The 17,911-nt window shown below is 32.1% G+C and overlaps 1 protein-coding gene across 3 annotated transcripts in view; it reads right to left on the bottom strand.

The window, feature by feature from the left end:
- Window positions 1-741: 741 nt before the first annotated feature.
- LOC148608397 (uncharacterized) overlaps window positions 742-17,911 on the bottom strand; it is a 40,141-nt gene continuing 22,971 nt past the window's right edge. The window contains exons 2-7 of one of the 3 annotated variants that reach the window (XM_088545528.1): window positions 13,521-13,799; window positions 10,843-11,116; window positions 6,436-6,582; window positions 6,079-6,155; window positions 4,052-4,224; window positions 742-1,942 (exon numbers count right to left, since the gene is read on the bottom strand). In XM_088545528.1, coding sequence (XP_088401654.1) covers window positions 885-1,942; window positions 4,052-4,224; window positions 6,079-6,155; window positions 6,436-6,582; window positions 10,843-11,116; window positions 13,521-13,799 — 2,008 coding nt within the window. In that variant the 3' untranslated portion in view covers window positions 742-884. Of the gene's footprint in view, window positions 1,943-4,051; window positions 4,225-6,078; window positions 6,156-6,435; window positions 6,583-10,842; window positions 11,117-13,520; window positions 13,999-17,911 lie in introns of those variants that run through there. The other 2 variants (XM_088545529.1, XM_088545530.1) reach the window with 2 other exon arrangements.

The following is a 17,911-nucleotide window of genomic DNA, read 5'->3' as shown; positions in this document are numbered from 1 at the left end:
TTAATAAGCCAAAATTATTATTACAAAGAAATTAATCATGATTTTTCTCTCGAACGAAATAGTCGATTTTCACATTCAAATTCGCATCTCATTGTTAGAATAAAAAATACATAAAGAAAGTTGCGTATTTATAATGACTAGAAATAAATGTAGGTCAATAAATACACCAGGGTTAGTTTATTTATGTGCATTTCTATCTAAAAATCAAATAAAAATATGGTAAGTAATTCATTTTTGTTTACTCGATCTTCATGTATATAAAATTTATTGTATTTTTATTCATATAAACAAAATGATTATTTAAAGACTTGATAAATAATGAATGCAAAATATCATTTTAACATTGCAAATAGCAGATAATTATTCAAACCATACTAAAAACTGGTATTAGTTACAACATTTAATCGATTTAAAACCATATAATTTGTTTAAGGGAGAAATGAAATTAGTAAAAACAAGGAGTTAAGATACCAAATACGTTTGCCAAACTTTCTTTTTTTTATTTATAAACAATAAAATTGATGCTAGTGTACTCTGCTGTTTGATTCCTACATAGAAATGCACCAATTTAACATCTACACAAATCTGCAAAACTGAAAGACAAGCTCAAATCCTGAGAATAAAAAGAAATAGACTAAATAGTTACACCCTCGTTCATAATAAACATTGGAAATTAAAGTACATTGGATTTCCAGTATATATAGCACTATATTTATATTAATCCATCAATAATTGATTGAGAGCACTGTACAACATTATTTCAGTTTGTAAACTTTTTGAAGTATCTAATTTAATCCCTTATTATAAAGTAGTTTTTTGATCAAACCTGATATTTCTTTCACTTCATTAAATTATTATTACAAGTATAACAATGTGATTTTCGTTTAATGAACATCTGACATGGCTCTCTCCCTTTCCTGTGCGTCTAGTCTTTTTCTGTCCAATACATTTAACATTCGTTCCATATGTCTCAGTTCATTATTTGGATTTGTTGAGTTTTGAAGAGAACTGAAAGGAATTTGATGAGTAAGAGGGCTTCGTGGTCTAATCGGAGACGGTCGACTTATACCAACTGCTTCTTGTTCATTCCTACTTCCGTTTCCGGAACCAGGCGATGTACTTTGCACAAATGATTTTGACGATTGAAGAGAATACGGAGAGTATCTGGGACTAGTGCGTGATGGGAAAATTGGTCCGACCGTTGTATTTTGTGTCGGGGATACTGAGCTGTTACCACTGAGCTCGGAACTTAGACTAGAATAACTCTGGGACAACATATGATTTTGAAGAGTCAGTTGATTTAGCGTTGAAAGAGCATGCGAGTGACTAGGTGATAGATGACCCATCTCCGAATGTCTCGACGATGGGATGAACGGAAGTTGAAGTCCCGGAGGTAGAGACGGATTCCCTGGTAATAACATGGGATTTAACTGGTACGGATGGAGTCCGGATGATGACGACGAGTATGGATAAAAGAAAGGGAACATCGAATGAGATGGCGAAGGTTGGACTATGGTCACATTTGGCGGACTAGAAAAGTCTTTAGAGAGAAAACTGTGACTGGACCCCATATGACGGGTCACAGCGGGACTAGCAGGTGATTTACTTCTCTCGGGGGATTCTATTCTCGAGTCATTGTCTGAGGTGTCACTGTGAGAGTTTCTAGAGTCCAGTACTTTATCCATGGTCGGAGAAGGTAATTGAATCTTCGGAAATTCCTTTCCACGATCTCCGAGCTCATGTGGTCTATATAATGCTTTTGGTTCACGTTTTTCAATTTCGTGTTTTTCTCGTTCACAAATCACTGAATGCTCTCTCTTGTCGACTTCGGATTCCTTATCATCTATTTCCGACATTTTAGCATCGGGTGATTCAGTGTTAAATTGCCCTTGCCCACGTTCATGCTCCTCTGTTTTCATTTCTTCAATTTTCGTAAGATTTTCTGAAAAGAAATTGGAGAGGTATTTTATTAAGCGCTTAGTGCTAAGGTCAATAACTTAAATGTCTTGATTAGGTTGTTCCTTTCTTAAAGGTAGCTCTTTATTATGAAATTAAAAACGCAAATATCAACGAAGTGTTAAATCTTTATATCTGTAGAAAAGTTTCCTTGAAGCCCTAGTAAACTCGTCAGAGTACTTTTAAAGAAATATACCATAGCCATTAACGGATTTTGTAGTTGTTTGTTGACTATTTACCAAGTTAAACGTTAAGTTTACTCGTTTTATCATGTAAAGACTTAGCTAATCGCGGGTTTTAGATAGTCTCAAAGACACTCAATTACAAAAGTAAACTCAAAAGATACACGGAATTAGCTATCACTATTGGATATATACATTAAACTTTTAAATGCCTATTTTGAAGCATGGTGTTAAATAATGTCAAAAGTTTGCAAGCGATATGATAGAAAGAGTTAATAAATAAATGAGATTACATAAGCTTCCATCATTCATCGTTAAATCTTACACCTATGTCGTTACAAGGTTCCGGAAAAACAGGGCTTTACCGTGTTTGGTTTTTGATAACAGAACACGAATTCTAAATTTTGTATGCGAACTGATAGTTAGTAAAGATCTTGTATACACCCCTTGCCTAATTATCGCCGATTAAAGTATATTGAACGTTTTTATTTGAAGCACTTATATGAATACAGCAGTGCTCATAACTTAATCCCTTTATCATGGTTAATATTCTCGCGCTTTCAATAAATATTCGATAGTGTCTCTTGAATTTGCTTGTTTTAATAAGAAGTCGTTTTGTACAAGTTGAGGCAAAGATAAAGGGAAGTAAGTGGGAAATTCTTCTTTTATCAACCTATGTTTGTTTTAATTGGGATATTAACTTGTTATAAACGTTTCAAGGAAGTTGTGAGAAACAGCAGTAAATCTTAGACGAGAGACAAAAAATCGGAGTGATAATCTTTGATAAGAGCGAAGATATTTTCATCTTTTTAAAAACTTGTAAATACTTTATCTAAATATCTATCAAATAAACAAACTGAAAGATACAGCGTTTTTGGCGAGTCATTCTGGCATCATTTGAGCGTTTTTAAGTATAGAGTATAATGATATTTGCTGCAGCTCGCGACAGATAGTAGGTAGGTAACAAGACAGTAGCAGACAAATCGGTTCTGGGTAAATCCGGAATGCATGTTATGGTGTTGTAGACAGAGATAAGAATCCGGAGATAAAATCGTCTTGTCAGAAAGTGTGGAGACTCTGACATTCATGCACTGATATTGTCAGAAAACATATTCGCTCTGAGAAATCACTGCGCCACACATGTCGTTTAGTTATGATAATGTATTATAAAGATACCAACTTGATGAGATATTTTTACAGTAAATTAATAGTTAAAGACTGGATTGTCAATTTAGCTAAAATGTTTAGGAGTGGAAAATTAAGTGAAAGACTATTATGAAAAGTTAAATCATTTCTGGAATGTTTTAAAGTTTGCTTCTATTTCATAAAGGTATTACTCTACCACCTCCAGAGTTAAAGAAATCATTTAGAAATTAATTTGTTTTCGTCAATGAAATAATAATAAGCCAAATAATTTAATAAAACACCACTAATTCCCCTATAGCTTACACATTAATGGGTGCTTGGTTACAATAATGTCTTCACACTTAATTTAGAAATTTTCACATCCATCAAATTTTATTATACCAGACTTCTCAATAAAAGACTTTCGTGTAGCTTTATGTTATAATCACATAAAATTATTAAAAAGTAATTTAAATCTGCTGAAATCTGGCAAGTGTCGGAATGTTTTACAACTGTTGTGGCCATAATTGGTCTTGGGTTTATATTTTCAGTATTTTTCATTATGAAGGGGGTTGTCAAACTGACAAGGATAATTCAGGAAAAGTTATGCACTTCATCGTTTCACTGAGTGTCAACATTTTCTCTCAAGTACCGCCGTCTACAGTCTAAGTGTTTATTTAAAGAATACAACTTGCTTGTTTTATATTGAAAGGCGCCGAACTGTGTTTAATTCCCCGCCTTTTTGTTTACATAATTATAAGAGAAAGATAATCTCCAGAAATCCATACCTTGTACTGTTGGCAAACTCGGCGTTGAATCCTTATCGTCGACATTTTCATCGACGTCGTCATCGACGCAAATATCTGCATCTTCATTATCATCGTCGTCACTGTGTGTGTCGTACGTATTGGAGTTGTCGTGATGTTGAGAACTGGCGTTAGTTGGTTGTAAAAGCATACGTCTGAAAGGAAAAAAACATTTGATACATTGTTGTAAAGGGGACAAGATTAATCATTACGAGAGCAGTTTGTTTACCTAACCACTTGAAAAGAACACCGTGCCAGTAATTGAAATACAGACTCCCGACGCGTCGAACCAATCGAATGTCTTAGTTACTTCGGAATTTCTCGAGAGTCTTCATCAAAACTAGAATAAACATATGTAGTTTCTGTCACCCTCGTTGGCGCTACATCTATACTGATATAGACACTTGTGGTCACAATAAAGAGATAGACTTTTGTTAATCCTTGATCAAACACATGCAAAGTTTCACTTGATTTTAGATAGATGACTAATGTAGGACAACAGGCCTGTGTGTAAGCTATGCCAGTAGTGTTTGTTTGGTCCATATTAACGATACGACAGTTCCCTATACTTTCATTCATGAAATTCTGAGGGAAAATGTTATCTTCAATGGATATAAACATTAACATCATAATCTCATTTCTTTCAATGGTTCACTTAGGTAAAATGAAATCTTGTCTTGGACTCTCGGACCCCATATGGCATAAGGACTCCCGGACCCCAGATGGCATAAGTACTTCCGTTGATATAGATAAATTCATTTAAAACTGGAAAAGATTGAAAATTCAATTATTTTATCCTAAAAAAAACTGAAAAGAGGGCATTTTATTATATAATTTATTCTAGTATCGATCATTTTAACTAACAATCAACATAAATACAATTAGAGAATAATTGTAATTATACTTTCATAATTTAAAAATCTGAATATTATTAATTATTCATTTCCCAAGTCTGGAATATACTCCATATTGGATACATGCAAAACAAATCAAAATATATAAAAAAAACTTTTAATTTTCAGATAGTGTAAACTTTCAAGAATATTCTGATCAAATTTAAACAGCTTTAGTTTCTTTTTTATAACCATTTTAAAAAGTTCGTTTGGTGGATTTCATTTTTAACATATAAATTATTTACATTAAACGGTTTAGAATACGACCCTTCCGAAGGAGGCTTATAACTATGTGCAATATTTCACAAGTATTAGTGAGATGTTTGCCGAATCATTGTGTTATTTGAGTACACTAATTCGAGAGGGAATTAATTAGTGACAAAAATAACTTATCAAGAAATTTGAGTTTCCATTATTCAACACAAAAATCAATCATCAGACAATAAACTAATAAAGGACAATATTTGTAGCATCAAGTTTCCTCCCCAGTTAGACCGATGAACTGTCATGTTGGATTCGATATATATTCAATAGCCAGTAAAAGCGTTAATTTGTAATTAATTTTACACAATGTTATGTGTTCATGGTTGTAGTTAATCGTCATTGTTATCAAAATGTAATAATTTACACTGTCATCTCTGTCTATAAAGTAGGGACTATGTAGAGGATTCCTATTGAACAAGGGGCGTGGTCCTGTGTTGTGTCTGGCTGTAAAAACTAGCATGTGAAACACCTCGAATTCGTTTAATATATTTTCTTAGAGAGAGAAAGACATTTGATTGAAGAACGACTTGAATGGTATCCGAACCTCGGAAGTCAAAGAACAAAAGACCAAATCAAAATAACAGTGAGAAAAAAACTGAACGACAACCGAAAATAAACTCTAAGAAAACTAAAAAATACAGGTTCATTTAAGATCATGCCAATAAAGAATTAGGGGGTAAATCGAATATTGGTGTCAACACTATACTCGATTCTAATCGATCTTTAAATACTATTATAATATAAGTAAAACAAAATACCAACTGGGTAGAATGCTTATTGTTTTGCATTAAAAAAAAAACTGTTTTTGCATTACTTGTGTGACAGCAAACTACAATTATGTGTGTGACTTACTTCTTTTCTCTCTTTCCTCCGCCAGTATCTCTAAAGCCTTTAGCGAACGGATTATGATTTATTTTCAACTGGGTAATCTACAATAAAATATTATAAAAATGTATTTTCTTAAGTAGCAAAACTTATATAAGATGAATGAAACACAAATTGGTATATTGAACTTGTACCTTTAAAAGTTGTTTTGTAGTCGAAAGTCTAATCATACCACTACATATTATTTCATATCAATTGATAGAATTTGTTTTTCACTTTGCTGATTTCTTCGAGCTAATATATTACTGGAAAAGAGGAGTATTTATTAATTATTCAATTTTGAATATCTTTACCGACTTGACAGATTCTTAAAGGAATCGTTACCTTTTCGTTTTGGTAAGCTGTAACCGCTATAAACTCTGTTTCTTTGAATACGTATGTTCTGAAGGCAGAGTACGGCAACTTTAGTATGTCATTTGCCCGCACTAAATGGAAACGAGGCTGATACTTGTGCATTGAGTTCAGGATCGTCTGAAAAAAGAAATAGGAAACAAATAAAGCACTTGCAAGAACCGTTCAACTTATTTCTATGAATTTGTAGAACAAGTTTGTTTTTCAATGATATGTTGATTTTTTTTTAATTTACGTTTCTCAAATTTTGAAAAGTTTACAATACTAGTTTCAGTTGTTAAACAATTATTGAAACAAATGATTCTAAGTATATTGATGTTAGAATTTGAGTAATGACTTCCCCTCTACAAGTTTAGTGTCAATTTCTATGCTTCTTACATTAGCCTTAATGTACATAGAAGCTTTTAACATATGTTTCTGATAACACGGTTCATTCATAAAATTCTAGTGATTTCTTTTCTGCACGGTTTGTTTTTCAGCCACTTCATACACTGTTTTCTTATCCTAGGAATTTCTACCAATTTTTTTAAAAAAGCTTGTGATCAATGGAAGCTAAGCTCGATGTCGAGGCTAAACTTTGCTGTCCTTAAGTGCTACGGCTTTTCCATGAAAATTAAAAGAATTTGACTTTTATCATGAAAAGATTTCAGTGAAAAATGTATAAAGTTATTTCAACGAGAAAAAAATCATAAAAAAAAACAATTTATCTCCATATAGATGAAATGGCTGCTCCCAAAGTGAACATATTGGCCTCGTGTTTAATGTGCATCACCATGACGTTTATACTTTAAATGCACAAAATGATTTCTTTCATGATGTGAATCCTATCATCACATAATCTTAACTAAACCTATCATCACATAGTCTTAACTAAATAAATAAATATTATAATGAATTGTAAAATAACGGAAGTTTAAAGATTTATTTTTCATGTAAAAAATCATCTCAAACTTTCCCGTTAGATATTTAAATCCGGATGACTTACACAATATCAAATGAAAGTTGAATGATCAGTTGTGACAATAGCCCAGGGAGAGGAAAACAGTTTGTTCACTTAAACAAAACCTAACAAATCCACGGCAAAATTTAGATAGGAGATTTGATCAAGATAGTACAAATTAGCGACGATTTCTATTAGACCTGGCGCCATTTTTGTATGGAAGAACAATATCCATCAATTCTGGTTGCCTGAAACTGGTCCTGTCGATAGAACATTGCGTAACTAGACTCGACACAATATTCACATTGACTGAGATCGCTAGAATTGAGTTCTCCATTGTTGAATAATGATTGGGATTATTAAAACCATTTTGAACTTAATTATTCATATTAAAAATGTCAACTTTCTTTGAATAGATGGTAATTCTGACACATAATACTTTTAACATTCGATTAGAAAAGTGATGCATACTTCAGTCAATTGTAACGTAATAAAAGATAGAAATATCAGATGTATCTATCCAACATAACACCAAGCCAGTGAGAGATCCATAAAATCTTGTTTTCAGATCAAACTTTTCGTTGCTTCATCTTAGGAGACAGAAAACTTCAGACAGTATAAAGCCATTGGAAATCGTTAAAACTGCACTGATATTGTTGGTAGATATGGACATGTCAAGAGTTATTGTTCCGATAACATTGCCACAAAATACAGGATTTGTGCAAGCAACTCACTTGACAAAGACACATTCATAAACCATCATGATCTTACGTGTATTAAAAAAAACAATAAAAAATGCGAAATTTCATCAGTTGCAGCAAATATTGTTGGGTTATAGAAAACATACTGTTGTTAATGCACGTCATTTTTTCAGCTTTAAATATTGCGAATCAAGCGACAAGAAACTGTCTCACATAAGGCTCAAGAAAGCTTTGCTTCATTTTATAAACAGATTATTAAATAAATCTTCAAGTTTTACCGTCCATAAATCAACAGGCATTCAACATGATGGTCAACCCGACTAATCGGCGACAAATTTGGACATACTGTACATTACGGCGTTAGTCACAACTACATGATATAATTTATTATCACGGAGAACATTAAATGATAATGATATGTGGTACGTTAAGTCTTGTAGTATTGCGCAATCTAAATAAAAGGCGAAGTGTGTTTTCTGTCAACGTGTACTACATATAGATAGATTGGCCTTTCTTCAATAGACGTTATTATTTTATTAGACGCCTTTCAGAAAAATAATAAAATTTAATTCCTGTTCGTTAAATTATCTTTATTATTGCTTTTATTATGAAATGTTGTCGTAAATATAATGCACGAACAAAACAAATCAGTAAATTTCGAATCTTTAGAAAGTGTTCAGAATCTTTATATGTTTAAAATATTATATATTTATGATTTATTAATCGTCGACATCGTTCGCCTTAGCCAAATCCGTTAAAAAGAAATATCATGCATTTTTCGATAAGAAATTTATCTTTCAGTTTAAAGTGTCTGTTTTGACGTTTTCAAATCAATTTAGAGCTTCTTTTATAAACTCAATCCTTTAAATTGAAGCAAACAAAAATAAAACATCACAAGCCATCACGAACTGATATGAATTATGATATTCAACGTCTCCAAAAGAAGGTGAATAAGTGTAGTGACCAACGAGTCTAAAAGACAAATCAAATGTCGAAGAAGAAACTTGATCCGGTTTAACTCATGAGTTAATAGAGTTATTTGGAGGTTTTAGAACACAGCCTACAATTAGTAGCCATATTAAGGTGTATAATTTCAGTAGCCGTGTACTTCACACCATGTTCACTCGTTGTTTAATTATAAAAACGCCTGTAATTTTCTTTTCAGAGTTTTTGATGACCGTATCACAAGTCATAACTCCATCCCGAACTCTGCTGTCAATTATCCTTACTAAAATGTGCACTCATATGACCAGGAAACGAAATACTTAATTTACCATGCCCCTTGACACAAAAAAATATTGTGTTGTTCTATTGGGAATTCATAAAACTATTCATACCATTTATAACCAGATGGAGAAACTTAAGTACTACCTGGGGACCTTATTATCGAACATTAATAATATAGAATTTTTATTTCAATGTAATTTTATCCCTTAATTAATAATCTCATCAGAACCCAAGACTATTTCATAAAATTGTACAACTTCAATAATACGTAATTATTTGAACATACACATATATCGAAATAATTTTGAGACTGATACCATATATTTAGCACTAAACTCTCTGTATTATGGAGAAACTTTTAGTTACTCGACTATAGTACACTTGGGTTTGATAAGAAATACTGTACACACTGAAAATAAGTCGCATTGAAACAGGTCAAATATTAAAAACCAAATTACATATGATTGTAAACAAAGTTGTAGAACGCATTCATACGAATTTGGTTATGCATTATGCGCCCTGATGCCAGAAAGATAACGAACACCTTATGATCAGTTTTAGATCAAGCCATTATTTAAAGGTGTTATAATAATTTTTGTTCAAAGACATTGGTTTGAAGAGGGCCATGATTTTATCAATTTTAGGTTCCAATTGTAATAAATTGTAGTGTGAAATTCTTGGAGCACGAGTGTAAAAGTTCTTTATTTTTGTATTGATGGTAAATTTAGATATCTCGAAATAGAAATAATGCTCTTAACATCGTAAAGCGAGGTGTGAGAATGACTGAACAGAAGTGTAAAAGTTCTTTTATTTTAATTTTGATGAAAAATTGTGATAAATTGAAAATTGAAAAAGACAAAAGAAGAACATGTGTGTCTATCTTCAGATCTCTTGTATTTACACCATTTTCCTCTGGGGTCGTTACTACCATAACATATTTATTACATAAAAATCTAGTTCACTTGTTGGTAATTAAAAAGATAAAACACACCGCCAAATCAAAGTTGACACATTTCACTGTAGGTGAAAACGATCACAGAGCTAGCGAGAAGTGGGCTGCAGGAACAATCCACTTCCCTGACCATATGTCCATTTCACACCAAAATATGTGAAATTAGGATACTTGTATTTCTGGATAAATTATACCCACAGTAGGTAATGTGTGAAGAGATTGACCAGAAACCTGACTAGGTATCAACTTAGAGTGCTCGTTATCACTTCTGGTGACAAATCACATTTTATTAATCGGTAAACAGGTTTGTTAGCGAGTAATTTCCTATACTGTTAGTCTTATTAGTATTTTAACACCTAATCATTTGATCCCGAACACCTGTCCATTGTCAAAGAATAATCCCTTCATCCTCTGTTTAAAGGATGAGCAAGAGCAGCCACTAACTATCAACCACCACATTCCAAAAATAAAGTGCCTGAAATGGTCAGAATATTGGGACCCCCACCCATTCGACAACCAAGGTTCAATATTGAGATATATAAATTAGAAAATGATCTTACACTTACATATCCGCTTTTGTCCGAGATATTGTTAGACAGCTTAAGTTTATGGAAATTGACGACTTTCTGCATCCACTGTTCTCCTGTTGCAGGAGAGTCGGGATGGATATACATCCTTTTTGGCATTTCCGGGTCAGCTTTTCCAGCCACCATCCACCGACTGTTGTGGAACTTATAGCGGCAGTCGTCAACAGCAACCAGGTCCATCAAAAGGATGTACTTTGCACGTTTGTCCAGGCCAGATACTTTTATTTTACATGGAGGGAACATTCGTCTGAAATGAACGAAATACTGCAGTAAAAACAAATATACTGATAAAACAGTTTGATTTGTTGAATTCCCTCTTCTAGGTATTTCCCATTTCAAAAACTCTTCTGAGCTTTCCACAGACTTCCTATAAAATATCACATTTAAAAATGGGATACGTTAAGGCTAATACAGTCTATCCCGATCATTTCTGATATTACAAAATTTCAGTTAATTTAAATTGACCTTAGTAGTACAATTTCTGTATAAAGTTAATTCTTGTGTGCAATAAGACATTACGAGGCAATGATAGCCTTGTCAACATTGACCTATGACCCTATGCATAAGGTATTATACCTAATGAAATTTCAGCCTACCGAGTAAACTGCTAACTTGTATAGTGTTGGGTTTTTGTTTAGCTATTGTTTGTGTTGTAAAACAACAGTAGTCAACGAATATATTACAAAGAGAGGCTTTACAGATATACCAAAACCCATCATGCTTTTATCCCTTTAATGTGTTTTTCTTGTATGACTGGGACATGCACTTTCAAAGGATTTCGGACGAATTTGTTAAATTGTTTGTGTCCTTTTGGGTGCAACGAAAGGAAGCTCGTGTGATAATGTTTTGTCAACATCAAAGACCTGCATTTGTTGAGGATTTTTAGTGTTAATGTTTTGTTATTTCTCGCCCAAGTGAATCATTATGGTGAAAATTTACAACAGCTTCGATATTACTCTACTCATATCGTGCTAGAATTACACTGTTATAATTCAAATTCTGCATAAAATTTATAACTTAATATTATATCATCATTACAAATATGTTCATCTCTTCACTTCTTAAATGAAAGAAACCAATGATGTTATGGTAAGTGTTCAGTGATTAATGTACTTTTATAACCAAATACCAACATGCAATTATCAAAAAGTAAATATTTTCATGAGGTGTCAGCAAAAGAGGCAAATATTCCGATATAAGAGGAGACACAGTTTCTTCATCGTAATCAAAGCTAACACTATGCTGTTTATTTTTCCCACTGCCAGACACGTTCATATTTACACACATATCTATCGAACATGCATTTCTAATCAAAATTAATTTATTTAATGCACCTTTTCCGGAGTTATCACTTAAGAAAATTATCAGTCGTACTAAATTCATTAGCGTCAACGAGAAAATTTATCTAAATAAATTTTGTCTATTTACAATGGTACTTAAAATATTAAAATCATATCGCGCATAGCGTGATAATATAGGTCTCTATACCTGGATGTTGTAGCGTTCCATGTTTACTGTGGGATGGATTTAATTTAAATCTAATAAACCCTTTCCAGCCCCTCTTAATAATATGATGTAAGTGTTGTATAGGATGCTGTGAAACGCTGATTATATACATACAGATATAGATATGGACCAGTTTGACACTAAGCCCTTACACCGATAGAGAGTTTACGTTACAAGTTAATGAAATTAAAATCTGTAACTGAATAGCGGATTTAAGTTATGTCACAAGGTCGTGAGAGGGCTAATATAAAATGACAAGGCCAATTAGAAATGGATCAGTGTAAAAATCACGGATATATTATCAAATATTACAATGTCATAACTTTTAAATTAAAAAAAAATCATAATTTTAATTACATTATAGCAGTCGTGTTTATGAAACTTGCATGACAATTTATTATGTGTGAACAAGAAACTGAAATCTTTTATAAATATATAAATTCATGGTGAGTGGAAATAATAGCAGGTGTAAGAAACCAGATTCACATAGAAATAAATATTCAAAAGGGAAACTGGTTAACATGTAAATTTCGATAAATAAATGCTTGAATTAAAATAAACAATCGACAGTGAACAGTGATAAACAAATGCGTAAAAAAATGATTTTTGTATCTTCATTTCTATCATTTACCGACAATGTTTATCCTAGTCTTTATTCTTTATTCTTAATTAATAAAAATTAAATAGTTCTGTATATTTTCCAGACCAGTTGCAAATTAAAAAACAAAATACAAAACAAAACAAAACAGTTAATTTGAGACGAAAACTTTCAGTTTAATTTCTACTTCAAAGATATAAAATCTTTAATTATTTTTTTTCTTTTTTTTAAAGAAAGACTCATTTATATTTATGATTATTTGTAGAAAGAAATGTAATTTATATTCAAAGTCACAAAAATATATTAATACAACACGAGAAATATATACTTGTTTACACGGCGGGTATATCAATACGTCTTGTAGGGTGGCTTACGATTTCGTGCATATAATAATTTTAAAAATGTACCAAATATATACAAATTATACGAAAACAGACAACATGAAAAATACAAATATCTTGCGTAAAACCAACAATATATTTGATATCAAAAATACTTCATAACATACTATTTACATTCTCGTTTACAATATTTATGTATTATTTACCTTCCTGATTTTGTGATAACCATTTCTGTTCCAAGTTTATGGAACTGTTCCCATAGGTCCTTGCCTTCCAGTTCCACTTTGGGATCATCCTGAACTTCAGATTCAGGGGGTTCCAGACTCCGCAAGGGTCTTTGGTATAGAGGGTGTAACAGATCACCCGGCGGTAATGACGATCGAGCCATACTTTGTTGTAGTTTCGGAAACAACGATGCCGGAATTCCAGAGTGCTGAACAGACGGTAGATAGTGTTGCTGAAGTAGGGAACCATAGTCAGACTGTCTGTGAAATAGAAACGGATTGTATGCCATAGCCATTTCCGGATTTGAACCTTGATAAATCATTTAGTTTAATTTCTATGCAATACACTATATTTAAAAGCCACTCATTCCAAAGTCAGAATATTAATTTTAGTATCAAATAATATTCATCCCAACTTTTAAGTCCATGACAGAGAAATTCACCACATTGTGTGTTATCAAACGAGCCAAAGCATATTATTTGTTAGTCATTAAAATGATATGTTTGCTTTATGTGGATTGGTCGATCGAGATATAATTAGCCAATGAAATACATGAATTTGAGTGGTCGATTTGTTACAAGGGTGGCCCAGTCAGACTGTCGCCAACACTGTAAAATGTTTCAACGGGCATGTGTTAATATGACATTACTGGCGGTGATTTACAGCTATCTAAGCTCCGCCCACCCGATCTCCTCCTGTTACAGCTAATAGCCAACGGATAAATATTATTTCTGGCTAATATGTTATTTTATTAAAGGTAAATACACAAGTTTTCAATATTTTTACTGCATTAGATACATCATATTCTCGGATAAATCTACGACTAAATATCTTTTACTTTAGAATTTACTTTAAGTGGTAGTAAATGCACCGATTTAGTATAAAGTATAACTAAAAATAAATAATATCAGATAAATTTATATTTCAGTTGGTTTTATTTTATTGCTATATTGAAAGACACACAAATAATATTATTTTCTATACTATTTAAAAAATTTAGACAGCCTATGACACTTTTTAATCAAATAAATCTATGCATAGATACGCTTACTGAAAAAAAAAACATGCGAAATTCTGTTATTTAAAAAAAAAAACTATAGTTGGAATCGCTAAAGTTTTGTGTGATTGTAGAAAGTGCAGGTTTAGTACGCTCTCTATTCATACTATCTTTTGAACACCATATATAAAAAATTATCTCGAAAAAAATCAAAGTCTTTTGTGAAAATTTAAAATAAAAAATGTCGAAAAAGGCAATGATATTCATGTGTTAAAGAAATTCGCACACAGATTTATGATAACTTGATTTTTATTTTGATAAAAATTAAAATGCGCCATTTTAGTAATGCTGTTATAAAAGTTTGAGGTGAGAAAAAAACCACGACCTGCCTTTCAAACCATTTTTAATCGGAGATTATATTTCTTTATTTGATAAGTGCCTCTTATGACTTTAAGTTGTTCAACTTGATCTTTAAGCCAATCATGAAAACAATAGAAAATAATCATAAAATAACCTGTAAAGTGTATATTCTAAACAAAATAATTCACCAAATCTGTAAAAGGTGCGACCCGTCTTTGTTCCATAACTATAGTCAACAGTCTCGCACCCAATCCGCTAGGCGCCGCTACACATCGGCTGAATGAATAATTTCTCAAATTGTGAAATTAGTCCATATATAGTGACGGAAATAATTATCCATAGTATAAGCTGATTTTAACTGTTATTTCATATAGTATTATGAGTTTGTGCTGCATTTGTAAACTTGTCAAAAATAAATTCTGGTATAAAATAAAATTTCATGCACTGGACCTTCTGTTACAAAACCAGAAAAAATAATCAATGATCGCAAAACAAAAATAGTATTGACAAATATACATACATACATACATACATACATACATGAATAGAAGGACTATTAGAAATAAAGTAAATATGGATCAATGTCAGATAATTTCATTTTAATTTTAACGCATGTTATAGGAAGCATGCACTTGGGTTATTTCTAATTGTGTCATTGTTAGAATTGACTAGGAACATTTGTTATTTTTATCGCAGATTCATTATGTAGACACCCTCTAACATTTATCTCTCTTTAACAACAACAACAATTGAAAACAAAGAGAGAAACATTGTTTATATTTCAAATCGGGAATAGAGGGTTTCTTCAGGTCACACTTTATAAATTTAAAACAACTACTTGGCTGCGTTTTCAGATTACATGGGAAAAGAATATATCTTATTTATATCTTATTAAGAAGATTATAAAAATGTAATATATATTAAAAATATATATTTTGATTTATATACGTAGATAATTGTTACCTAAAGAGCTTCAATCTTATCCATATTTATGTATCCAGAAAAGTCACTGTCGAATACCTTTACAATATCAAAAAGATGATTTGGTCAAATATCCCAACCCCATACACTTCAAGCATATTTACAGCCTCAACGGTTATTTACTTTTTAGGTTTAACCATATATGCATATATTTTATATGCTGAGAGTTCATCTTCTATCAACTGTTATTGATCTCGTTGATATTCTGCTATTTTTTATTTAAGTATCAGTCTTTCTAAAAATCAGACAGAAGGTGATTCATGCATGTTAAAAACTCACCAAATTCAGTCTTGTTTCTTGTTCAGAAACAGTTACCGATCACATAATCAGTCTTAATTTTTCATTAGGTTGTTGCGCTTTTGAGATAAAAATCATAAATTGTACATGAAATTTGCATTTTGGAAGAGTTATCGTTCTTGATTTGGCTTCATTTGGTTGATTTCAGCGGGAGATGAATGTATGATTTTCTTAGAAGTGCAGCTCTGAATGCAGAAAATATTGTTGTTTTGTGAAAGTATAGCATATGTAGCAATTGCTTGGTGGGTTTTTCTTCACCTGAATCACTTTACCATTGGTAGTGTCTGAATTTTAAGTGGACTTGTACTTAAGTAGTAGAATTCTAATGGTTAAAATATATCTTATAATCAAAATTCAACGTGTTCTAACCCTTTGTATGTTGGGGTATCTGTGGCAAAAAAAAAACGGGAGACAAAAAAGGAGCATATTTTCAGCACATGCTTTAAACTCTACAGCTTTATAGCAACCATTGTAATGATTGGGGGTGTTGCGTCATATCATCGTTAATTACCCAATAATTGTTTATGAAGATTGAGCATTTGACATTATAATCGATCTGTGTGCTAAATTTACGGACTTGGTGACATAAAACACTGAATACAATCAAACAACATCTGCTGAATTGAAAGTTGTAGCTTATGATTAAATGTTTAGGAAGTATACTATTTAAAGAAAAACAGCTAAAGTGATAGGTACTGTATTTTGAGAGTCGATATAGCCTGTCTGTTCTCCACATACTAAAGGGAGATGAAATTATATAAAAAATCATCTCCAGTGCTTATTATTAATACATTCTTTTGATGTCATGCATACATTTTTATTTTAAAGTAAACATATCTTTTACAAATTTCTTATAAACTTTGAATGTAAAGTCAAGATACTAAAACACTGTATACAGCGGGATTCAGATACCAATTTTATATTGATGGTAAAAGAAGCATCAATCAAATAGGACCGTTTCGGTGTCGTTTGTGTATAGTCATTAGCCGCCATAGTTCTGGCGCGATCTGTCCATCTGAAGCCGCAAACACAATCCAAAGGTATTTTGTGAGCACTTATGTCACTGCGTGGAAACAATGGCGTAATCAGTCGGTAAAACAAGGGCAACATTCCCGATGTGCTGTAAATAACACTGCTGATGGTGACCATCATATATCATTCTAATTGGAGTATCGTATAACATTATTGTCATCTAAAATAATATGTACACATTTTAATCTAATGTTTATATACGAATTATCAACAAGAACAATCGCAATTTTAAAACAAACCACCGTCAATATAAACAAACAGGCCGGATCTTTGTCTTGTTCGCAACCAGATACGACGACCTTATTATGCAACGTCATAAATTGATAGGTATTTGGTATTAATTAGTAATTAGTCAGACGGTTTGTGAATCTCTTAGGAGTATCAGACAGACGGATTGAGCTTCATTCGTGAGAGAGCAGCGTATAACTTTACAGTTGCCTTCATTATGGGTATATCACCTTGCTAGACAACCTAAGATTGCTTATTCAATGCAATAGTATGTAATCCGTCATTTTTACGATACATATCTGTTAAACGTTGCATTATTGATGAGAATTTCAGGTAAAAATAACAGGTATGTAGCTCGCAGGTATCCTCAGTATATATCTATTACAGATAAGTGGTATTGTTTGGTTTATTAGAGTTGCGTGATTTCTGATATCCATTGGTCTCTATGGGTTTTACTTCCCAACGCGTTCTGTGTCG

Source organism: Perna viridis, chromosome 9 (genome assembly GCF_037379345.1).
Source record: "Perna viridis isolate PV_CMFRI_1.1 ecotype Kerala chromosome 9, ASM3737934v1, whole genome shotgun sequence".
NCBI classification, from domain to species: domain Eukaryota; kingdom Metazoa; phylum Mollusca; class Bivalvia; order Mytilida; family Mytilidae; genus Perna; species Perna viridis.
Note: the sequence above shows the minus strand (reverse complement) of the source record. Positions and strands in the feature narration are given on the sequence as shown.